The 26,827-nt window shown below is 32.5% G+C and overlaps 1 protein-coding gene across 4 annotated transcripts in view; it reads left to right on the top strand.

The window, feature by feature from the left end:
- The window catches only part of LOC127846417 (uncharacterized), an 81,091-nt gene that overhangs the window by 31,032 nt on the left and 23,232 nt on the right, over window positions 1-26,827 (top strand). For 3 of the 4 annotated variants that reach the window (XM_052377647.1, XM_052377665.1, XM_052377674.1), the window contains 3 exons: window positions 527-621; window positions 1,352-1,459; window positions 4,627-4,687. In XM_052377647.1, the coding sequence (XP_052233607.1) occupies window positions 527-621; window positions 1,352-1,459; window positions 4,627-4,687 (264 nt within the window). Of the gene's footprint in view, window positions 1-526; window positions 622-1,351; window positions 1,460-4,626; window positions 4,688-14,001; window positions 14,063-26,827 lie in introns of all 4 variants that reach the window. The other variant, XM_052377654.1, reaches the window with a different exon arrangement.

Raw genomic sequence — 26,827 nt, 5'->3', positions numbered from 1 at the left:
ACTGCCTGTTCCAATGACGAATTTGAACATGAAATCGTAATTTCGAACAACAAATTCGCAATTGATTTGGCAACTATTCAAGATAGTTTCAAATTCAAACGTGCTATTAAATAATCCGTGGGTCATAAATGAATTGATATTATTTATTGAATGATATAAAGATTGTTTAAAACATCTATTACATTTGACTTTAAAACAATATGGAATGTATCGAGATTTAAAGATAGGGGTTTTATCATTGGTATTAAGTTCTCGTTTAGTGTTTAGCCATGTAAGTTATGGTTACTTACGTAATGTATACACAACTTAAAAATATACCGACATTTGAAATACCAAGTAAGAGTCGAACACTGATGAGTTTCTTTGATAACCCACACCGCTTACTAAGGTTCTTTGTTAAGATTTGATTAGCTAAATAAACGTATCTGTATTCAACACTTACCGGGTATGTATTATTCTCATTCAATCAATACGAGAAACATTGCAATTGTTATCGTGATTGTAATTAGTATCCTTGTATTTATAGGAAGATGCCCTAGCGAATTTCAACAAAATTATTTTCGAGCGAGTAAAGCCATTGATGCCGAAATATTTCCGAAATCTCCCAGATCTGCCGTTAGAGTAAGCGTCTTTTATCATTTGTATTATCAAAGTTTCGTAAGAAATAAATACTTCACCCTATGCTTTTTGTAGCATGATACATCCGAATAAAAACGCGAGGTCATCAATCAGACTTTAACTACTTCAGATTCTTTTCATGGCATATTAATACACCATTTTAAGTACAATTACCTCCGTTTGTTCTGGATGTTAAATGTGTTTATTATTTAAATCAATACACTATTTGGTAATTTAAAACTTCAACATCAATTTAAAATACACTTCGTTTTATGCGCGTACACCAAACTTCTATGTGTGCTGACATCGCAATCCAATTTAGTTTTTTCACAGCTTTAAGTGCTGTATTTTATTGAAAGATCGCATTTGTTTACTTGTTATATGTTGTAATTTGTCGGCCTATTTATAAAAAGCATAAGAGCGCAACTTATTTTAAAATCATGTCGAAAACATGCTTTTTTGAACTCAACAGTGTAAGTTCTTAACGACTTACGGAAATTTTAACTACTGTATTTCTAATATGCACTTAATAAACCTTAATTGTTTCCAAGTCAAAGCGCATCATAATTAAAATCGTTCTATTAAAAAATCATGTACAATGTGTTTACTTGGCAATATATCTAGGTCAAATTTAATGGAATACATTTAGATTGTTTATATCAAAGCTATCGGTAACGGGGATTTTTTGGTCGGTTTTTGTCAAAAGACGACAACAAAAATTCTTACTGTGTAGGGTTCGACCATACCCCGCGGACGGACCAAGCGGAGAATACAAGGCAGGAACTGCCGATGGGTCGAGACCTGGAATTTTCTATGTTCAACTAACCAGAAAAGAGGATAAGTTAGTTCCTATAATATTTAATTTTTATATATAAAACGATAATCATACAATACGTTTTTGCGAAATAATGATATACGGGCAAAAGCCCGAAGGGCGTTGACCGTTAATTTGTATCACTTTTCTGAAATACAAATTTACTTATCTGATAGTCTATTGAAGTCAAATATTTCCTGCCTGCGCGACGCCATCTATTTTCGCGATGCAAAATCATAGACCGCTGGAGCAACATAGACACTTCGACGAACTCTATATCACACAAATATGCATACCCCAAGAAATATTACGTTATGGAAGTCAGTATTGTGTTGCGAATTGTACTCTGTATTCTTGCATTAAATGTTTTTCACCGTAAAATACGCTTTTTTGTTTTGCGTCCGGTTTCCTTTTTTCCGGCCTTAAGCCGTTAAGGGGAACAAGTCATATTCCACAGACTGGTTTACTGCAAAACGCGATAACTTTCGGCAACATAATTTCGTTAATATAATCCGTCTAAAATGTATTGCACAAATCCAGATTTCTTTCGAATTTATTTGCTTCGATCTATTTGATTTCTGATTGTTATTATTATCCTCATATATCAATAAACGCTTGTTTAAAAATAATGATTTTTAAAACATTATAGTCGGCATCGGTATTGTCGCGGTATTTCAAATGCGCCACCCTACAGTACGTGCTGTTTATATGTCAGAGTTCGTGACACAATTTGCATTCGCTCTCAGAAAGCAGTTTTACATGTGATCATTAGCAATACTCTGGTAAGTTGCGGCTGTAATTCATCAGACACAAGTTTATTTACAAAATGTATTGATATTGCGATTTAACTATTTTGTATTTTAGCTTAGTTTCAACTTGTTAACACCTCGTCTGCTCTCACTTTGCCGAGGTTACATATCACTATATACAGATAAGGCTTAAACCCCTAAATCTAATACTGTTGGATTTTCGTACCAAAATATTCCAGATTGTTCAAAATATAACAAAAAACAACTGGAATTTACAAAACGCCTGCATCATTTATCAAATTTTAAGATTTGTGTTCACTGTTGGTTTTCCATTTTTAGAAGCTATTCTACCAAGCACTGGCATCACACAAGCCATTCTATTGAGCAAAACTGACAGTGACAAATCAACAAAGGAGGGATTCCTGAACTATCAAAAGTTTCCATGAAGTTTTTAGCCATGGGGATCTTGTTTATTGGTTCTGAAGGTTTACTTCAAAGGAACATATGTGAACTTTTAAAGAACTTTGCAGAGTCTATATATGTCTGTCTGTAAACAAACATCAGCTATCACTTTATAAAGACGTATGTGCAAACATTGTCAATGGGTTGTTAAATTAACGATTTGAAGGCAATTAACATGTTGAAGAAAAACGATGGTTCCGATGCAAATTTAGCCTATATGTCGACCAGTGTCTGCAACTAAATATTAAAATTGCAATAAAACAACTTACCACAAGTTGGTAAAAGAACTCCGTACGTAGATGTTGTGATCATTTAGTAAGACAGTGTAATTATAAACAGTAGCAACTAGCTTCATACATTAATAAATTGGCTGTTAATTGTTGTCCCATGATAAAAAATTTATACGCTAGTAAAAAACCAGCATTGTTTATTTATAAAATTGTATGTATAATATATTGTTTTGAATAAACTGCATACTATTCAGTATTATTCTTGTTTTTCATAATGCATTGAATGGATTAAGATACATACGGAATTCATTAAACAGTTTTTCAAAAGATAACTTCACTTTGTAACTACATAATACGTAAATATTCTTGTAAGTTGATGACAGTGTTTAAGCATTACTGATTGTGTTACTAGTCTTTTATGTGCAAATAAATGATGTGAAGTGTTCATTTCTTTATATTGTATCGCAATGCATTTCCATATAAGTTTAATATATGGACTGAATATACTAACATAATTTACATGCTTCTTCTAAGCCTAGACAGACTGACATATAAATAAGCTCATATGATTACTGAAATATATGTGTGTGTTGTTTGTGTTATGAGAATGTATAAATTATATTTTAAAAAATGGATGATATAACCTTATGTTTGTTGGCATTTAAATATTTACCATGCAGCTACGAACTAAGTTTAAACTGTGATTTTTGAATTACTACAAAATGGCTTGTTCTTAGTGGAAACATACTTTAAACTATGCGACAATAGTTTGAAAAAGAAAACTTTAATCTTGTGAGATACCGGTATTTATGAAATAATTCAATTGCAAAAAAAAAACAAGTCAGATATCCTTCAGTTCACATAATTATACATTGATAATCCTGTCAATCACAATTGATCAGACACATTACATTATTTTGATTATGTTTAATCAGTTTATGATTGAATCAACAGCTTTATTTGACTTGAGACATTTAATGAAATAACCTGTTTCCTGGATAGGACCAGTACTTTGAATCTTAAGGGTGATCTAAAGAACAGTTCCACTTAAGGGATCAATGCCGAGACCCCCAAGTCACTAAGCGGACACCATATCTACTACGCCGCAGCCACCGAACCAGCTTTAAATTCCAGAGGCTGAAAAAGCACACAATTATGTGATATTAAATGTTAAAGCTTGGCAGATGTAAAACGTTTTTTTTTCATCAAGCAAAACATAAGATTTATTTTGGCTGAGTTACTTTATTATTGAAACAATTATAATGTTTTTTACACAATAATGTCCAAATATCTATTACGATACGTGGTTATCAAATAAGCTTTTGCCCGTAAATTAGGAAGCACCTATTATCATATTAGAAGTAGCCTAAAGATGTTGATATATACAGTCCAGACATTAACTGGTTCCCCGTTGAATATAACCGTCGACTCCGTTGACTATAATATAAATAGAGTATGCGATAGATAAGGGGAGGTAACCAATCTAGTCCAGACAAACCCATGATAAGCGCCCTCAAGCGGGAAGAAAATTCGTTTACAGTACTCAAAACAGGGACCTATACAATGTTTGTATAGGTCCCTGCTCAAAACAAGCCTAATGTGTGTGATTTTAAGATACATTACAGGGACATTGAGGCAGGTTTACAATATAACTCGTTAATGATAACAAATATGCAATGGGTTTCAATGTATGTACACTATACCAGTGTTACAACATTCACTTTTATCAAACATCGACTCGATTCTTTTACAGTCCCTCCTATTCCATGGTAGCGTTTGCACTTCACGAAGCGTTGCCTGGTCACCACAATCAGGTGAGTTTCTTCGCGCATGCGCGGTTGTGATAAAGATAGATTCCTTCCGAAGTAAATTATTGTAACATATTGTAACAAAAGTTACTTATCATTATCCCGCACCGCTTTGTGAAAGAAATTAAACACTGCATTTTCCTTATTTCGTGCAATGTGCAATGTTTATAATCCGTGCATATATTTTCGACATTTGAGAATGTACAACAAGCCATACAAATATCGCACAATTCATAAATAATCTGCAAAAGGCTTTTCTATTTGCTTTCCGATTTAAATCACGTAAGGCATAGAGATGTGTAAAGTATAAGAAGGTAAAAATAGCACCACACTGGAATTCGGAATGTCCCATTTTGTACACGGATATTATCCTCTCATTTATCTGTTGTGTAATGGAATGTTTTCCATTCTTTGTGTTTTTATATATTAAATTATTTTCTTGTACAATCATGGCATTTACCATAGACCAATTAAATATTGTGCAAGTTTAAACATATGTTTGTATGCAGAAATATGCAAACGCAACCGAGTTTACCAACGGCTATTATTTGATAAACTGCTCCGGTTCATTTAAACAGCAGTAATGTACACGGTGATAAGGCGATTACCACAACTATTCCGCTCACCGTCAAAATTTTATACTTCTGACATGAGCACCGTATCCTTCTGACGAAAAGAAATATGGCGGACGAAGCAATATCAGGTAAGTGGGTGACAAAATGTTTTATTATAAGACACTGCAAAATGATTGCCACTTGCGAAGCACTCTATCGAATTTCTGAACCAATATGTCGTCTATTTAAAAGTTTACCAGTCGTGAAAGATTTAGCATGAGTCGGAAGTAGTGTTTACAAAAAGTCGTGTCGCGCTCGACACCATTCGTAATTGTTAGAAAAATGTAATAATCAGATGATTGTCGATGTGTCAGACCTGATGTGACAGACTTAAATCATTGTGTATATAACAAGAACATGCAATACGAACCTGTTTGTTTTAATATCTGTTAAAGGCCTAATTTTTTGGTGAAAACATGCATCACTTACAAAAATATCGATGCACCGCGCAACACTGATTATAAACACCGTATTTATATTCCGTGTCTCTGAAATTCGTGTCACCGCTAACTTCTGCACATGGTTTTAAATGATAAGCTAGAACGAGCCATCGTGAGCTGAATTTATTTACGATAATCTTCCATTTATCAAAGTTACATGTCCCAGAATTGATCTTGAAAATGATGGCATGCTTGCACCAAAAACGGTTCACCGGGATCGATTGTCTTGCTTTCCAGTACGTGAAGGGCACATGTTTAAGTCTCATGTTTCAATTTATCTATATTGTTGTGGTAAAATAAAATCGTTATTGATAACTATTATTTATTGATCTCAGATTTATAATCCGTAAAAAGATGTTCAGCTACGATTATGGAAAGGTATACGCAAATGTTGGTGTAAAACTAACTGAAGAAAATAATAAATTTAGTTATGTATAGAGTGTACAAAGTGATGTTGCATTGGTTAAATTTACTGAACTATGAATTTGGTGTTTGTGGCCAAAACCAAAGATGTATACCAAAGATGCTATCGACTACTTATATCAGAAACAAATGGGTTACAATTATATTTATTTTTTAGACTGTCTATAGAAGCTTGTGAGTGCATGTCTCCATAGATAAGACATTACAGCGTGGTCCGTTTTAACGAGAGGTAAAGGGTTAGAATCATATATAGTTATTTACGTCTCTTCCTTATGAAAGAAAAAATATCAGAATAAAGCGGTGCCAAAAAAAACTTAAAGATGCGGTGCTTTTACGGACATTGTTGAGCGGTGTTCATATTTCTATAATGTCAGTGTTGAGCGGTGCATACTTGCTAACACGTGTAAATGTAAAAATCACAGTTATCTTCAATAAAGCATGCCATACTGTGTTGTAAATTGACTCTTCTATCATAAAATACCGTTTAACCAAAAATTATTTCATTTAAAATGTTTAAAATCTGCAAAAATACGATTTTTCGCATCATGAAAGTCACTTCTTTCACGACATGCTAAAATTGTTGTCACTATTTTGAAGTTAATAGCGACTCAATTTTGATGCGGTAAACGGTAATTAGATGTAAATTATATACTTCGTTCGATGGAATATCTTTTTATTACCAAATTACCTTATTTTCTCGTTTATTTCTTTCATTTCTGGACTCGCCTAAAAAGTTGACGGCCATGTTTTTGACAGAAGGATACGGTGCTCTTGTCAGAAATATAAAATTTCGACGGTGAGCGGAAAAGTTGTGGTATTCGACTTATCACCGTGATGTAGAGTACATGACGTAGCGTGTGACGAAGAAGAAATTTTATCGAGTTCATAAACTCATTTGAATATAGTGATAGCAGGGCATTAGGGTCTTTATTTAACTATGCTAAAATTAAAGACCCTAGATGCAAAATCGCAAATTATTGAGTTAAATGGATTATTTATGGATTTTAAAGGATTATTTAAGGTGAGAAGATACTAGTTCGAACGTGTTTTTGTTTGTACTTGTGTCGTTCCCCGTTCTCGGAGAAATGATTTTAACATGGGCGCCATTGATGCATCGGATCACACACGACATACCCATGACAGAATATAAAAAAACAAGTTCTGTGCGTCCTTAATTTCGTCGTCCGAAGTCGGATAACGTATTGCCCTGTAAATTAAGTCAAATAAAGTGTCAGTCGCTACAATTGTCTGTTTACTCGTCGAAATTGTCAAGGAATAAACCTCTCTAGGTGGGTAAGTACAAGTAACCGAGAGTTAACTTACACAAAATGGCCGAGTCGCGCGACATCATAAAAGCTAAACATCGACGACCTTGACAGGGTATGTTTTAACTGGGTTTTAATCGATCGGTATAACTAACCCAATTTTATACAAACGCTTGCCGACCAGTAACCAACATGTTACCGACTTTTAACCGCCGGTATGTGGTTAACCGCCGGTTTAACTGTTTATACAATCGGGTGCTGGTGTGATGTGAATCGGTTGGTTATTGAGCAATCTCCACGCAGAGTTGTCGTTCCTTGCTCTCACATCCACGCAGAGTTGTCGTTCCTTGCTCTCACATACAACTCTGCGAAAGGCTCAGCACGCAATTTTGTCTATAAAATAGCTAAAACCGAACAAACGCATTCAATGTATAATTGAATGGATATTTAAGATCGCATGCATTAAATTAAGAAATATGACTTTTAAATGTACGATAAACCGTGCAAAAACTTGCGAGTTTTAATGCAACTCTTTGGAACTATTTTATTGCCCATTTACGCAGATGGAATCATTTCACGCACTTAACAAATGCCAACAATTGAACATAATGTTTATTGAGTGACGTTAGGAATTGCTTCGACGTGTGTATGTATGTTGGTTTCTTAACATCAGGAAACCATATCAATTTTATAATAATGAATTAAGACTGACATAAGATATCATGGTATGAGATGGTTTTCTTTAATGCAGTGAATGCAATGTAACCGTCGTGCAAGAGATTGTTTAGTATACTGTAACCTCAATGATGAACGCTTGGTATGATCATGGCATGAATGAGACGCTTTCATAACAATAGTCCGTTCTGAGCCCAACACAGAGGTGAATGTAATGTAACCGTCGTGCAAGAGATTGTGAATGTAATGTAACCGTCGTGCAAGCATTCTATACATAGATGGTGACGTCACTACGTTATTGTCACCTCTATACTTAGACGCATCACGCACCTCCATTTGGAGGCATTTATGACTACGACACAAAGAAGTCCGCGGATGAATGAAGAATTTGCTTTATAAGTAAACATTCAGGTTATGATTTAAAAGTTAAGTATTATTTTGTTCAGTCTTACGGTCTTATGTTAGTATCAATTATAATTTTCGTTAGTTTTCAACTATTTCGCTCTTTATTCATTTTTTTAAAAACAGAACTTTCACTTTCGGTTGTATAACAACATGTATCCTTTATTGACGAAAGTTTGCAATGAAATAGCGTTTTCAAAACCGCTTCAAAAGTTTCAGAAGGTGTGTCTGATGCATGTTTTGAAAAGACACATTGTCATAGTTATATTGCCGACTAGTATGGGAACAATTTGATATTTCAAGTGGCTCCATTTGCATTGCAAGAGAAGTTCAAATTGACTTGTTCAGTTTGTTAAATTTTGACACCCTTATTATATATTTTTTTATAAGTGCCTGATAAATTTATTTCTTTAAATAATTGAAATCATTGAAAATTTAGCAAAAGCACGGCATTGATGTTCTATGATGGTCATTTTTAGTGGAATAGTATGTTACAAATTACAATAAAACAATTATAACTATTGTATTAATGAATTTAGATTAGGTGTCATTTTTAAATGGGGTAGTAATTCATTATATGAGATTAGCACATTATATAGTTGAAAAATAAATAACACTTTAATGACTTACCATAGTAAGATAAAGTAGCGTAGAATATGTTGCAGGTCACAAAATGCAAAACTGAAGTTCAAACTCAGAAGAAGCTTTGCAAATATTTTACACTGACAACACTGTTGATTCTCCAAAAACAATCCTTCCTATCTTCCTGCCCTAGTTTTTTTGGGAAAATTTTAATATTATTAATATCATTGAGTTAAATTATTAAAATATCAATATGTTTTGATTACATTAGCTAATTATAGTATTATATTATTAATAATGAAATACTTTGCGAGGAAAGTCCCATTCTGTTTTAATTAGTCTTAATTACCTACTAGTAAAATTGAAATTATCAGTGACATCCAATAATTGGATTATATGCGTGTGAATGCATATGTTTTTTTGACAGTTACATAGTACCCTATTTAATTGTATAACAACAAATAACTATAGTTCCACAACCCAGCCCAAGTTTACACAAACTGAATTAATTCATCAATTGATCCTATTTAATTATATTAAAAACAACATGTGTAAGATTTTGAGAATATCCCATGTATTCCTCTAGTATTCCTTTAGTACACCCAGGGTTGGCACCAATCGACCGCCCCCGGTTTTAACCGGCGGTTTTTACTGGTTAAAACCGCCCCGGTCAATACTCCCAAATTTGTCATTACTGGTCAATACTGGTCGATTGAACTTTACCCCCAATTTTGATTAATATTCCATGCTTAATTAACAATATTGATAATATAAATTAAACAGACATGTTGCCAATAATGTCTTAAGCTATTAATACCCACTATTTTATACCTGTTCATGCAAATAAGTCAAAGTTGGTCAACTGGATTTTTCTGGTTGATTGTTTTTTTTTCAATTCTAATGAATCATGAATGCTCAGAAAATTCTGTGCTTGATTCAACACGAACCTGTCAATTACTGTGTATTAGTTGTTCCTCATGCCCCACGTCCCCAGTCTTCTCACAGTCTTCTCACCTATACAGGTTAGGGCATCCAAAACTGATAATAGGGCCTTAAATGGCACCTTCTTGACACAACCCTTACTTGTCATGTATTCTTGCCTGGATTTCTTTAAGTTCTTTTTAAACAAAATAGTGAAACAATATTTCATTTTCCATTGATATAAAAATTAATAAAAAAAACATAATTAGAAATAATTATTTAAAGAAAGTAGAGTAGACCCACAATTGGTAAACATTATTTGTTGGCAAAATCAAGAACTTTGATTGCTTATTCTTTTGAAGACCAATTGAACTTTAAAATATGAAAACCCTCTTAATACAGAAAGGAGACAAGTTAGAAGTAACTATTAAATTAATAGCAAGTTATCTCCTTTTGTGTGAGTGAAATGAAATAGCCTAAGGGCAGATTTGCTTCATTGTCACTTTCAGAGACATAACACTGCATGCATATTATTACCAATTAAGGCTTAGGGACCAGATTTATGACCCTAGAAACCACACTAGTTCTGTTTGTCATTCTGCCTATTAAATAGATATATCAATAGAACAGTGAAATGATTTATTATGGTTGTTTTTAGGGAAGCCTCAAACAAATTTTACCAATTAAATAGATCTAATTAGAATTGTTTTTATAAGTACCTGAATTTTTTCTTTCATTTATTGAGATCCTTGAAAAATTGAGTAAAAACACAGCTTTGATGGTCATTTAAAGTGGAATAGTTGTGATTTTTAATGAAGAATAATAACTATTTCCAAGTTTTAACTGAAACACAAATTATTTTGACTTAATAAATATCATATTGGGATATTTATTTTGAGACAAGTAAATAAAATTGTTTTGTAACATTTCAATTATAATGTCCCAATACAGCTAGTATGAACATTTTACATTGATTTGTAGTACTCAGGTGTTACCTCTCAAAAATATTCTTTAAAAATTAAAGGAAACTCAACGATGAAAATATTTTCAGAACCAGGCAAATATTAGGAAAGTTATGTTTTCACTAATATTAAGTAACAACACACACCTACCATTGAACAATATATCAGGCACTTATGGTGCAATATACAAGCGTTAATTGGATTAGCAAGTGTATATAACAAGATAACAGCTATTGTATAAAGGGGTACTTATGGTGCAATATACAGGCCCATTAATCATCATTGATGAGATTAGGTGACATCTTTGAAGGGGGATAGTCATTCATAAGATGAGATTAGTACATTATCATACAAAAACATTTTTATGTAGTTTATCACTGTTTTAATTATTATTAATAAATTGCTTTAAATTTACCTTTTTTTTTAATTCATAAAGTTATTAATTTTTCCTTAAATTCCACAAATTCATTTAATAAAAACGGGTAATTGTGTTTTGTGTTTCTTATATCAATAAGTTTTTATTACATTTGCTAATAAATTATATTATTAATAATGAAATAATGTGCACGGAAAGTTCAATTCTGTTTTATTTAGTCTAAATGAGTTATTAGTAAAAAATAAAATATCAGTGACATCCAATAATTTGATAATAAACATATGAATGCATGAAAAAAATGTTGACAGTTACAAAGTAAATATTTATTTATCATATTTATCTGTTACAAGGAAAACAGTGTCGAAATTAATTTTAATTTGATTTTACCATTTTCATTTCACCAATTGACCATATTTAATTGGATAAAAAACAACAAACACTGCATTTGCACAACCCTGCCCAGGTTCACTCAAACTGAAATAAGGTGTTAATTGTGTATTCAAAACGGGTCTTGATTACACATTATTCTTGGTTGCATTTGTGTTGAGCAACATGTATAAGATACTCAGTAAGATTTTGAGGATATTCCATGTATTCCACTAGTACACCAACATGCACTTACTAATGATTTACATGCAATCATTACACAGTTAAACCCTCCAAAAAACAATTCTAAAACCAAAAAACCATACAAGCTGCTTCATAGATATTAAAAGTTAATTAAAGACTTCATAAACAAAATAATAATTTTGATAATAAACAAAGATTGTACTTCAACCGAACAATTATAAATTTATTGGGGGGGGGGGGTGGGACATCTGCACTAAAACTAAAATGGGGAAGAAACGTCTGGGGAGGAATTGTCTTTGCGGGGAAACGTCTTGGGGAGGAAACGTCTTGGGGGGGGGGGGGGGAAATGACCGGAAACCATTCCCAATATGGTGAAAAAAAACACTGGCATATAAATTAAATGGAAAACATACAATATTATGTCAAGAAAAAAAAGCTGTAAAAATCTCACCTGCTTGTCTTTGATGATGTTGCAATTAGCACATTCAGCATTTTCAGTATCTACTAAATAAATATATGAAAGTGCCAAATGTCCAAGATACCATGACGTCTTCCTCAAAATGTTAGATCCTTCGAACTCCATTTTATTTTATCCCTGACTAATCCTCTCACACATTAGGCCTACATGTAAGATTCCTTGCAATGTTCACAGCGTTTATTTTAAATCGTTTACGTTCTCAAATTTCAGCAGGTATTTAATTATTAATATTTATTTATGATTTAGATTTATTAACTATTTCGACGATACAGTCTTGCAACATGTTTAGTTAGTCTAAGTTACGTGTTTAGTGATTCTTACAAACAATAGACTGACATGAAAAGTGGCTCCTTTTGAAGCACAAACTGCATCCAACTATATATTACAGCTGGCCCGGTTTGATGGGGCCTGTTTTTGATAATAATGAATTACCATTTTTCACTTCCGTGTTTATTATGTTTACCAACGCCATGATGGAAAAAAGTCCGTTTCCCACAATGCTTAGCGCGCATTCACACAGGTCAGTAAAGACCGGTGTGACACAATGTCGTGCAAGAGATTGGTTATTGAGGTGGTGTAATCACTCTGGATCCTCAGACGATTTATTCCATAAATCAATCTCTGGGTTAATGGTCGCCATCTTACGAACTACTTTCAAAAGTACAACAACAACAATATAAACAGTAGAAGTCAATTTTAATTGCGAAAATTTGAAAAATTGAGTACATGTGTCACGGTTGTTGAGTGGAATAGTGTTATGTTCAACTGTGTCTGTGTAGATCTACGAACGCATTTGAATTGGTAGTGGAATTGGGGTGTCAGACAATTCACCCCCAAAACAATTCACCCCCTGGACAATTCACCCCCAGAATTTGATTTCCTTGGACAATTCACCCCAAAAGACAATTCACCCCCAAGACAATTCACCCCCATATTTGTATATGAGATTTTATGGTCATTTGCTTTTGTCATATTTGAACATAATTTGTGAGCAGATGTTCTGGGGTTATAATTTTGACTTTGCACACAATTTTGACGTGAAAATAATAAATGTAGTAAGTAAATGAAAGATGACATTGTGTTTTTTGTCAAATGCAATTCAACCAATGTATTTTTCTATAAACTGTTTTACAACATATATAATTGAAATAAATTAAGTTTTTTGTATTTATAATATTTGTGCATTTGTTTTAAATAATATTATTATTTTACTATTTTATTATTAGTACTTTGTCAAATATTGAAGATGATTAATTAGTTTCATTAAATTCTTAGAATTTTACATTAATATCACATATTTATTCATGTTAGATAGGATAATTAATAAGGGGAGGTAACCAATCTAGTCCAGACAAACCCATGATAAGCGCCCTCAAGCGGGAAGAAAATTCGTTTACAGTACTCAAAACAGGGACCTATACAATGTTTGTATAGGTCCCTGCTCAAAACAAGCCTTATGTGTGTGATTTTAAGATACATTACAGGGACATTGAGGCAGGTTTACAATATAACTCGTTAATGATAACAAATATGCAATGGGTTTCAATGTATGTACACTATACCAGTGTTACAACATTCACTTTTATCAAACATCGACTCGATTCTTTTACAGTCCCTCCTATTCCATGGTAGCGTTTGCACTTCACGAAGCGTTGCCTGGTCACCACAATCAGGTGAGTTTCTTCGCGCATGCGCGGTTGTGATAAAGATAGATTCCTTCCGAAGTAAATTATTGTAACATATTGTAACAAAAGTTACTTATCATTATCCCGCACCGCTTTGTGAAAGAAATTAAACACTGCATTTTCCTTATTTCGTGCAATGTGCAATGTTTATAATCAGTGCATATATTTTCGACATTTGAGAATGTACAACAAGCCATACAAATATCGCACAATTCATAAATAATCTGCAAAAGGCTTTTCTATTTGCTTTCCGATTTAAATCACGTAAGGCATAGAGATGTGTAAAGTATAAGAAGGTAAAAATAGCACCACACTGGAATTCGGAATGTCCCATTTTGTACACGGATATTATCCTCTCATTTATCTGTTGTGTAATGGAATGTTTTCCATTCTTTGTGTTTTTATATATTAAATTATTTTCTTGTACAATCATGGCATTTACCATAGACCAATTAAATATTGTGCAAGTTTAAACATATGTTTGTATGCAGAAATATGCAAACGCAACCGAGTTTACCAACGGCTATTATTTGATAAACTGCTCCGGTTCATTTAAACAGCAGTAATGTACACGGTGATAAGGCGATTACCACAACTATTCCGCTCACCGTCAAAATTTTATACTTCTGACATGAGCACCGTATCCTTCTGACGAAAAGAAATATGGCGGACGAAGCAATATCAGGTAAGTGGGTGACAAAATGTTTTATTATAAGACACTGCAAAATGATTGCCACTTGCGAAGCACTCTATCGAATTTCTGAACCAATATGTCGTCTATTTAAAAGTTTACCAGTCGTGAAAGATTTAGCATGAGTCGGAAGTAGTGTTTACAAAAAGTCGTGTCGCGCTCGACACCATTCGTAATTGTTAGAAAAATGTAATAATCAGATGATTGTCGATGTGTCAGACCTGATGTGACAGACTTAAATCATTGTGTATATAACAAGAACATGCAATACGAACCTGTTTGTTTTAATATCTGTTAAAGGCCTAATTTTTTGGTGAAAACATGCATCACTTACAAAAATATCGATGCACCGCGCAACACTGATTATAAACACCGTATTTATATTCCGTGTCTCTGAAATTCGTGTCACCGCTAACTTCTGCACATGGTTTTAAATGATAAGCTAGAACGAGCCATCGTGAGCTGAATTTATTTACGATAATCTTCCATTTATCAAAGTTACATGTCCCAGAATTGATCTTGAAAATGATGGCATGCTTGCACCAAAAACGGTTCACCGGGATCGATTGTCTTGCTTTCCAGTACGTGAAGGGCACATGTTTAAGTCTCATGTTTCAATTTATCTATATTGTTGTGGTAAAATAAAATCGTTATTGATAACTATTATTTATTGATCTCAGATTTATAATCCGTAAAAAGATGTTCAGCTACGATTATGGAAAGGTATACGCAAATGTTGGTGTAAAACTAACTGAAGAAAATAATAAATTTAGTTATGTATAGAGTGTACAAAGTGATGTTGCATTGGTTAAATTTACTGAACTATGAATTTGGTGTTTGTGGCCAAAACCAAAGATGTATACCAAAGATGCTATCGACTACTTATATCAGAAACAAATGGGTTACAATTATATTTATTTTTTAGACTGTCTATAGAAGCTTGTGAGTGCATGTCTCCATAGATAAGACATTACAGCGTGGTCCGTTTTAACGAGAGGTAAAGGGTTAGAATCATATATAGTTATTTACGTCTCTTCCTTATGAAAGAAAAAATATCAGAATGAAGCGGTGCCAAAAAAAACTTAAAGATGCGGTGCTTTTACGGACATTGTTGAGCGGTGTTCATATTTCTATAATGTCAGTGTTGAGCGGTGCATACTTGCTAACACGTGTAAATGTAAAAATCACAGTTATCTTCAATAAAGCATGCCATACTGTGTTGTAAATTGACTCTTCTATCATAAAATACCGTTTAACCAAAAATTATTTCATTTAAAATGTTTAAAATCTGCAAAAATACGATTTTTCGCATCATGAAAGTCACTTCTTTCACGACATGCTAAAATTGTTGTCACTATTTTGAAGTTAATAGCGACTCAATTTTGATGCGGTAAACGGTAATTAGATGTAAATTATATACTTCGTTCGATGGAATATCTTTTTATTACCAAATTACCTTATTTTCTCGTTTATTTCTTTCATTTCTGGACTCGCCTAAAAAGTTGACGGCCATGTTTTTGACAGAAGGATACGGTGCTCTTGTCAGAAATATAAAATTTCGACGGTGAGCGGAAAAGTTGTGGTATTCGCCTTATCACCGTGATGTAGAGTACATGACGTAGCGTGTGACGAAGAAGAAATTTTATCGAGTTCATAAACTCATTTGAATATAGTGATAGCAGGGCATTAGGGTCTTTATTTAACTATGCTAAAATTAAAGACCCTAGATGCAAAATCGCAAATTATTGAGTTAAATGGATTATTTATGGATTTTAAAGGATTATTTAAGGTGAGAAGATACTAGTTCGAACGTGTTTTTGTTTGTACTTGTGTCGTTCCCCGTTCTCGGAGAAATGATTTTAACATGGGCGCCATTGATGCATCGGATCACACACGACATACCCATGACAGAATATAAAAAAACAAGTTCTGTGCGTCCTTAATTTCGTCGTCCGAAGTCGGATAACGTATTGCCCTGTAAATTAAGTCAAATAAAGTGTCAGTCGCTACAATTGTCTGTTTACTCGTCGAAATTGTCAAGGAATAAACCTCTCTAGGTGGGTAAGTACAAGTAACCGAGAGTTAACTTACACAAAATGGCCGAGTCGCGCGACATCATAAAAGCTAACCATCGACGACCTTGACAGGGTATGTTTTAACTGGGTTTTAATCGATCGGTATAACTAACCCAATTTTATACAAACGCTTGCCGACCAGTAACCAACATGTTACCGACTTTTAACCGCCGGTATGTGGTTAACCGCCGGTTTAACTGTTTATACAATCGGGTGCTGGTGTGATGTGAATCGGTTGGTTATTGAGCAATCTCCACGCAGAGTTGTCGTTCCTTGCTCTCACATCCACGCAGAGTTGTCGTTCCTTGCTCTCACATACAACTCTGCGAAAGGCTCAGCACGCAATTTTGTCTATAAAATAGCTAAAACCGAACAAACGCATTCAATGTATAATTGAATGGATATTTAAGATCGCATGCATTAAATTAAGAAATATGACTTTTAAATGTACGATAAACCGTGCAAAAACTTGCGAGTTTTAATGCAACTCTTTGGAACTATTTTATTGCCCATTTACGCAGATGGAATCATTTCACGCACTTAACAAATGCCAACAATTGAACATAATGTTTATTGAGTGACGTTAGGAATTGCTTCGACGTGTGTATGTATGTTGGTTTCTTAACATCAGGAAACCATATCAATTTTATAATAATGAATTAAGACTGACATAAGATATCATGGTATGAGATGGTTTTCTTTAATGCAGTGAATGCAATGTAACCGTCGTGCAAGAGATTGTTTAGTATACTGTAACCTCAATGATGAACGCTTGGTATGATCATGGCATGAATGAGACGCTTTCATAACAATAGTCCGTTCTGAGCCCAACACAGAGGTGAATGTAATGTAACCGTCGTGCAAGAGATTGTGAATGTAATGTAACCGTCGTGCAAGCATTCTATACATAGATGGTGACGTCACTACGTTATTGTCACCTCTATACTTAGACGCATCACGCACCTCCATTTGGAGGCATTTATGACTACGACACAAAGAAGTCCGCGGATGAATGAAGAATTTGCTTTATAAGTAAACATTCAGGTTATGATTTAAAAGTTAAGTATTATTTTGTTCAGTCTTACGGTCTTATGTTAGTATCAATTATAATTTTCGTTAGTTTTCAACTATTTCGCTCTTTATTCATTTTTTTAAAAACAGAACTTTCACTTTCGGTTGTATAACAACATGTATCCTTTATTGACGAAAGTTTGCAATGAAATAGCGTTTTCAAAACCGCTTCAAAAGTTTCAGAAGGTGTGTCTGATGCATGTTTTGAAAAGACACATTGTCATAGTTATATTGCCGACTAGTATGGGAACAATTTGATATTTCAAGTGGCTCCATTTGCATTGCAAGAGAAGTTCAAATTGACTTGTTCAGTTTGTTAAATTTTGACACCCTTATTATATATTTTTTTATAAGTGCCTGATAAATTTATTTCTTTAAATAATTGAAATCATTGAAAATTTAGCAAAAGCACGGCATTGATGTTCTATGATGGTCATTTTTAGTGGAATAGTATGTTACAAATTACAATAAAACAATTATAACTATTGTATTAATGAATTTAGATTAGGTGTCATTTTTAAATGTGGTAGTAATTCATTATATGAGATTAGCACATTATATAGTTGAAAAATAAATAACACTTTAATGACTTACCATAGTAAGATAAAGTAGCGTAGAATATGTTGCAGGTCACAAAATGCAAAACTGAAGTTCAAACTCAGAAGAAGCTTTGCAAATATTTTACACTGACAACACTGTTGATTTTCCAAAAACAATCCTTCCTATCTTCCTGCCCTAGTTTTTTGGGGAAAATTTTAATATTATTAATATCATTGAGTTAAATTATTAAAATATCAATATGTTTTGATTACATTAGCTAATTATAGTATTATATTATTAATAATGAAATACTTTGCGAGGAAAGTCCCATTCTGTTTTAATTAGTCTTAATTACCTACTAGTAAAATTGAAATTATCAGTGACATCCAATAATTGGATTATATGCGTGTGAATGCATATGTTTTTTTGACAGTTACATAGTACCCTATTTAATTGTATAACAACAAATAACTATAGTTCCACAACCCAGCCCAAGTTTACACAAACTGAATTAATTCATCAATTGATCCTATTTAATTATATTAAAAACAACATGTGTAAGATTTTGAGAATATCCCATGTATTCCTCTAGTATTCCTTTAGTACACCCAGGGTTGGCACCAATCGACCGCCCCCGGTTTTAACCGGCGGTTTTTACTGGTTAAAACCGCCCCGGTCAATACTCCCAAATTTGTCATTACTGGTCGATTGAACTTTACCCCCAATTTTGATTAATATTCCATGCTTAATTAACAATATTGATAATATAAATTAAACAGACATGTTGCCAATAATGTCTTAAGCTATTATTACCCACTATTTTATACCTGTTCATGCAAATAAGTCAAAGTTGGTCAACTGGATTTTTCTGGTTGATTGTGTTTTTTTTCAATTCTAATGAATCATGAATGCTCAGAAAATTCTGTGCTTGATTCAACACGAACCTGTCAATTACTGTGTATTAGTTGTTCCTCATGCCCCACGTCCCCAGTCTTCTCACAGTCTTCTCACCTATACAGGTTAGGGCATCCAAAACTGATAATAGGGCCTTAAATGGCACCTTCTTGACACAACCCTTACTTGTCATGTATTCTTGCCTGGATTTCTTTAAGTTCTTTTTAAACAAAATAGTGAAACAATATTTCATTTTCCATTGATATAAAAATTAATAAAAAAAACATAATTAGAAATAATTATTTAAAGAAAGTAGAGTAGACCCACAATTGGTAAACATTATTTGTTGGCAAAATCAAGAACTTTGATTGCTTATTCTTTTGAAGACCAATTGAACTTTAAAATATGAAAACCCTCTTAATACAGAAAGGAGACAAGTTAGAAGTAACTATTAAATTAATAGCAAGTTATCTCCTTTTGTGTGAGTGAAATGAAATAGCCTAAGGGCAGATTTGCTTCATTGTCACTTTCAGAGACATAACACTGCATGCATATTATTACCAATTAAGGCTTAGGGACCAGATTTATGACCCTAGAAACCACACTAGTTCTGTTTGTCATTCTGCCTATTAAATAGATATATCAATAGAACAGTGAAATGATTTATTATGGTTGTTTTTAGGGAAGCCTCAAACAAATTTTACCAATTAAATAGATCTAATTAGAATTGTTTTTATAAGTACCTGAATTTTTTCTTTCATTTATTGAGATCCTTGAAAAATTGAGTAAAAACACAGCTTTGATGGTCATTTAAAGTGGAATAGTTGTGATTTTTAATGAAGAATAATAACTATTTCCAAGTTTTAACTGAAACACAAATTATTTTGACTTAATAAATATCATATTGGGATATTTATTTTGAGACAAGTAAATAAAATTGTTTTGTAACATTTCAATTATAATGTCCCAATACAGCTAGTATGAACATTTTACATTGATTTGTAGTACTCAGGTGTTACCTCTCAAAAATATTCTTTAAAAATTAAAGGAAACTCAACGATGAAAATATTTTCAGAACCAGGCAAATAATAGGAAAGTTATGTTTTCACTAATATTAAGTAACAACACACACCTACCATTGAACAATATATCAGGCACTTATGGTGCAATATACAAGCGTTAATTGGATTAGCAAGTGTATATAACAAGATAACAGCTATTGTATAAAGGGGTACTTATGGTGCAATATACAGGCCCATTAATCATCATTGATGAGATTAGGTGACATCTTTGAAGGGGGATAGTCATTCATAAGATGAGATTAGTACATTATCATACAAAAACATTTTTATGTAGTTTATCACTGTTTTAATTATTATTAATAAATTGCTTTAAATTTACCTTTTTTTTTAATTCATAAAGTTATTAATTTTTCCTTAAATTCCACAAATTCATTTAATAAAAACGGGTAATTGTGTTTTGTGTTTCTTATATCAATAAGTTTTTATTACATTTGCTAATAAATTATATTATTAATAATGAAATAATGTGCACGGAAAGTTCAATTCTGTTTTATTTAGTCTAAATGAGTTATTAGTAAAAAATAAAATATCAGTGACATCCAATAATTTGATAATAAACATATGAATGCATGAAAAAAATGTTGACAGTTACAAAGTAAATATTTATTTATCATATTTATCTGTTACAAGGAAAACAGTGTCGAAATTAATTTTAATTTGATTTTACCATTTTCATTTCACCAATTGACCATATTTAATTGGATAAAAAACAACAAACACTGCATTTGCACAACCCTGCCCAGGTTCACTCAAACTGAAATAAGGTGTTAATTGTGTATTCAAAACGGGTCTTGATTACACATTATTCTTGGTTGCATTTGTGTTGAGCAACATGTATAAGATACTCAGTAAGATTTTGAGGATATTCCATGTATTCCACTAGTACACCAACATGCACTTACTAATGATTTACATGCAATCATTACACAGTTAAACCCTCCAAAAAACAATTCTAAAACCAAAAAACCATACAAGCTGCTTCATAGATATTAAAAGTTAATTAAAGACTTCATAAACAAAATAATAATTTTGATAATAAACAAAGATTGTACTTCAACCGAACAATTATAAATTTATTGGGGGGGGGGGGGGGACATCTGCACTAAAACTAAAATGGGGAAGAAACGTCTGGGGAGGAATTGTCTTTGCGGGGAAACGTCTTGGGGAGGAAACGTCTTGGGGGGGGGGGGGAAATGACCGGAAACCATTCCCAATATGGTGAAAAAAAACACTGGCATATAAATTAAATGGAAAACATACAATATTATGTCAAGAAAAAAAAGCTGTAAAAATCTCACCTGCTTGTCTTTGATGATGTTGCAATTAGCACATTCAGCATTTTCAGTATCTACTAAATAAATATATGAAAGTGCCAAATGTCCAAGATACCATGACGTCTTCCTCAAAATGTTAGATCCTTCGAACTCCATTTTATTTTATCCCTGACTAATCCTCTCACACATTAGGCCTACATGTAAGATTCCTTGCAATGTTCACAGCGTTTATTTTAAATCGTTTACGTTCTCAAATTTCAGCAGGTATTTAATTATTAATATTTATTTATGATTTAGATTTATTAACTATTTCGACGATACAGTCTTGCAACATGTTTAGTTAGTCTAAGTTACGTGTTTAGTGATTCTTACAAACAATAGACTGACATGAAAAGTGGCTCCTTTGAAGCACAAACTGCATCCAACTATATATTACAGCTGGCCCGGTTTGATGGGGCCTGTTTTTTGATAATAATGAATTACCATTTTTCACTTCCGTGTTTATTATGTTTACCAACGCCATGATGGAAAAAAGTCCGTTTCCCACAATGCTTAGCGCGCATTCACACAGGTCAGTAAAGACCGGTGTGACACAATGTCGTGCAAGAGATTGGTTATTGAGGTGGTGTAATCACTCTGGATCCTCAGACGATTTATTCCATAAATCAATCTCTGGGTTAATGGTCGCCATCTTACGAACTACTTTCAAAAGTACAACAACAACAATATAAACAGTAGAAGTCAATTTTAATTGCGAAAATTTGAAAAATTGAGTACATGTGTCACGGTTGTTGAGTGGAATAGTGTTATGTTCAACTGTGTCTGTGTAGATCTACGAACGCATTTGAATTGGTAGTGGAATTGGGGTGTCAGACAATTCACCCCCAAGACAATTCACCCCCTGGACAATTCACCCCCAGAATTTGATTTCCTTGGACAATTCACCCCAAAAGACAATTCACCCCCAAGACAATTCACCCCCATATTTGTATATGAGATTTTATGGTCATTTGCTTTTGTCATATTTGAACATAATTTGTGAGCAGATGTTCTGGGGTTATAATTTTGACTTTGCACACAATTTTGACGTGAAAATAATAAATGTAGTAAGTAAATGAAAGATGACATTGTGTTTTTTGTCAAATGCAATTCAACCAATGTATTTTTCTATAAACTGTTTTACAACATATATAATTGAAATAAATTAAGTTTTTTGTATTTATAATATTTGTGCATTTGTTTTAAATAATATTATTATTTTACTATTTTATTATTAGTACTTTGTCAAATATTGAAGATGATTAATTAGTTTCATTAAATTCTTAGAATTTTACATTAATATCACATATTTATTCATGTTAGATAGGATAATTAATTTAATAAAATAAAATGGTTTAATTGATAAGAAAACCTTAATTAAAGAAAGGAAATTTAATCTGGTTGGGAGCGTGCAATTAATGGGTATTACAATCACGCATTCACACCCCTGGCGAGGTTTTATCAAAGTGTCAAAACAGATTAATCAAAGTGTCAAAACAGATAAACAAAGACTTCAGTTACACACATTGACATATGACATAATTATGCTGGGCTTGGCATAATACCTGGTAATACCTGTATTAAAAAATTCTATTTTTGTTCACTTGATATTTTGATTATTATTTTTAAACAAATAATTATTATTAAAAAAATATTATTTTTAAACATATAATTATTATTATTATAAACAAAGACTTCAGTTACACACATTGACAAATAATTATACTGGGCTGGGCATAATACCTGGTAATACCTGTATTAAAAAATTCCATTTTTGTTCACCTGATATTTTTATTATTATTTTTATTTAACTGCCTATAAACATAGGTGTTTCATTAAAAAAATAATTATTTTTATTCTTATTATCCATTAAGTTGTTCAATGTTCTCTCATTGAAGGATAAGTAATAGAAGTTGTGTGTTGTAATGTTGTGTATTGAAACATATTTTAGTCTGCAAATATCAGTATTCATTTCAAATCCAGTAATTCACGCCATTTTCTGTTATAATTTTAAAATGCTTCTTATACAGGAGTACTTCATGATTTATTAAATCCACTATTATACCGCTAGTATGGTCCTACTAAAAATGTTTTGAAATGTAATGTGTTTTTTAAATTAATTGTACTCACTTCAAGTCCACTTCAATCATACAGTATGTTAACTCATTCCATACTACAGCCTTATCTCTAAGCAACCCCAATCAGTATATCTACCACTAGATAATCAGAAGAAGATAATCAGTACCCTCATCAGCTCTGAATGCCTGACAGATTATCTGTTTATTGTTACCTTTAGTGGTGTGAAAAGGTTGTTTTTAGGTGTTGTTATTTTGTTGACTGACTATGTGACAAATATTTTATTATTATATTTCCCATTTAAAAATAAACATAGTAATATTATGAAAATTTCGAAATTTTGCATAAATTATCAAATAAAAAACATTGGAGTATTTCCAAATAATGTATCCGATACCATTATTATTTATTTATACACTTTTTACAAATATAAACTATAAAACAAAACTTATAATTGATTATTTAATGAAAAAAAAACAATAATAAGATATTGTTAATAATAAAAACAAACATCAATAGATAAAAAGCACAGTTATGTTTCAATTGCAAGTAATTTTATGGAAAAAAAAGAAAGACATTCTGAGAACATCTTAATATGCTTTTATTCGAACTTCATAAAAATCAAATAGAATACAAATAACTATCCTTAGAAAACAGATATTCGTAATTACTAAATCCTAAACAAACAGCAAAAGAAAACAACAACAAAATATCTGGGGGTGAATTGTCCAGGGAGCAGGGGTGAATTGTCTAGGGGGTGAGTTGTCTCCTGGGGGTGAATTGTCTTGGGGGTGAATTGTCTTATTCCCGTGGAATTGTTGGTGGAAATGGAATCTAGAAATACATCTAATATTTCATCATCGTGTAGAATTATCATCAGCATCATTTCTGTGGAACATTGCACTATTCAAAATACACGTGTTTCATAGCTATGGTGCTTTTGACATAGTTCACAAACCATCAACACTGAAATAATTCCTGCACACAGGTAAAGTAAATAATTGAATTTGTGCAGAATGTTTATTTTTTTACAAATTATTATTTATTTTAACCAATTTATTTTAGATAGATTGCACTGAAACTTAAATTCTAAAGCTTAGTAAGACACTAAAGCCAGTTTCCTGAGTAGAAACAATACTTGTTCAGAGTATAGCAGGCTCATGCGGCCTCTGGTTTATTTATTTGGCCTCGGCCTTTAACCTGGGTCGCTTTGATTTCAGGTGTTTAGCCCCCATATCAACAAGGCTTTCTCGATCCTATCTGTACTTATTCATTTTGTTTAAAGATTTTGAGAACCCTCACTTAGTGCCAGTGAGAATAAAACAGGGACCTTCTTATAGCTAGATGAACACATCCAATATTCCAGCAACACTTTATAATCAATAACAATAATAATTGATGATTCTGTTCTTTTTAATAACTACATTTCTAATTTACCAAAACAATGTGAAACACATGTTTATGCCCCCGAAGGAGGGCATATAGTGATCGCACTGTCTGTCTGTCCATCTTACTTAGCGTTTAGGTTTCGAAAAATGCTCATAACTTCTATGTCGCTTCAGATGAAACATTCATATTTGGTATGCATGTGTATATGGACAAGGCCTTTCCATACGCACAAAAATTTTGACCCCTTTGACATTGACCTTTAACTTAGGGTCCGCGATTAGGTTTCGAAAAATGCGTTTATGTTTCGAAAAATGCTCATAACTTCTATCAAAGCGTTTATCGCTGGCATATGCCATCCTATGGAGAAAGCACTTAATTGTTTTTTTGCTACTGTCCTCTGCACAAACCATGATATATCTGCATATGCATCCAATCAAATCAGTAAAACTTACTGTCACTTAATTACAGTAACTTTATTGCATGTTAACTTTTCAACAATATATATATATATATATATATATATATATATATATATATATATATATATATATATATATATGTTATATATAACAAATCTTGAAAAATACACACATCAAACTTCACATTCTTTTAGTAAATTATAGGCTTTAATTGGTATTGTGAAATTGACACCACTCATGCATGCGACTATACAATTATACAAGTTACAACTATGGGACACATTATTTATGAGAAATTCCAATACATCACCATATCATCTCAGATTAAAGGCACATAATCAAGTGCTTTTTTGCTGCCATTTTTACTATTACACATTTTTTCATTTTATGTTATTTATGTTATTGATCTTGTTTCTAAATTAACAAAGAAATCATGTTAAACTTTTGAAGAGAGATGTTGTCTGATAAATAATGAAAATATAATCACTACAAAGTGAAAAAAATCAGTTGAATACTGTGACCACTGAAGATTTGCCAAATAGCAATTCCGATCATGAATTAAATTAAAGGGACCTTTTCACAGATTTTGGCATGTTTTGTAGTTTGTCATGAAATGCTTTCTATTGATAAATGTAAACATTTGCTCTAAAAGCTCCAGTAAAAAATCAAAAATAAAATTCAAAAAAAAAAAGTAACCCTCAACAGGGCTTGAACCACTGAGCCCTGGAGTTCTGGCGTAAAATGTCTCCTACTTAGACCCCTCGCCCAACCTTCCGCATACAATGCACGATGTATTTTATTACTATATATAAGTAATCCTCGTAGTTTCACAAAATATAACACACAACAGAACTCTCCAAATTATTCAATTGTTTCGCGTTGCAACGCTTTATAATTTTCAAGTGTTTAAATTGTCAAAAGATGCATGTAATAGCTATATTAGAGCATGGTAAATGTTAAGTATTACTGTTTCCTCATAAATATCATAACTAAATCGAAAATTTGCGAATCTGAAACAACTGTTTTAAATTTGGTCAATGTACCAAAACGTGAAAAGGCCCCTTTAAATACAAGTATGATGAAAGTCTGCCTATGGGATCCCAGTTAAGCCTGTTTTGTCAAATCTGCACATTTGCCATTGGCCATGTAAAATTGGGGACTAAATACTATCAAGTCATGTAAAAAGGAGCAGGGTGTAGCACG

The sequence above is a fragment of the Dreissena polymorpha genome, chromosome 1 (genome assembly GCF_020536995.1).
Source record: "Dreissena polymorpha isolate Duluth1 chromosome 1, UMN_Dpol_1.0, whole genome shotgun sequence".
In the NCBI taxonomy this organism is placed as follows: domain Eukaryota; kingdom Metazoa; phylum Mollusca; class Bivalvia; order Myida; family Dreissenidae; genus Dreissena; species Dreissena polymorpha.
The sequence above is the reverse complement of the archived record's forward strand: the minus strand, read 5'-3'. Positions and strand labels throughout refer to the sequence as shown.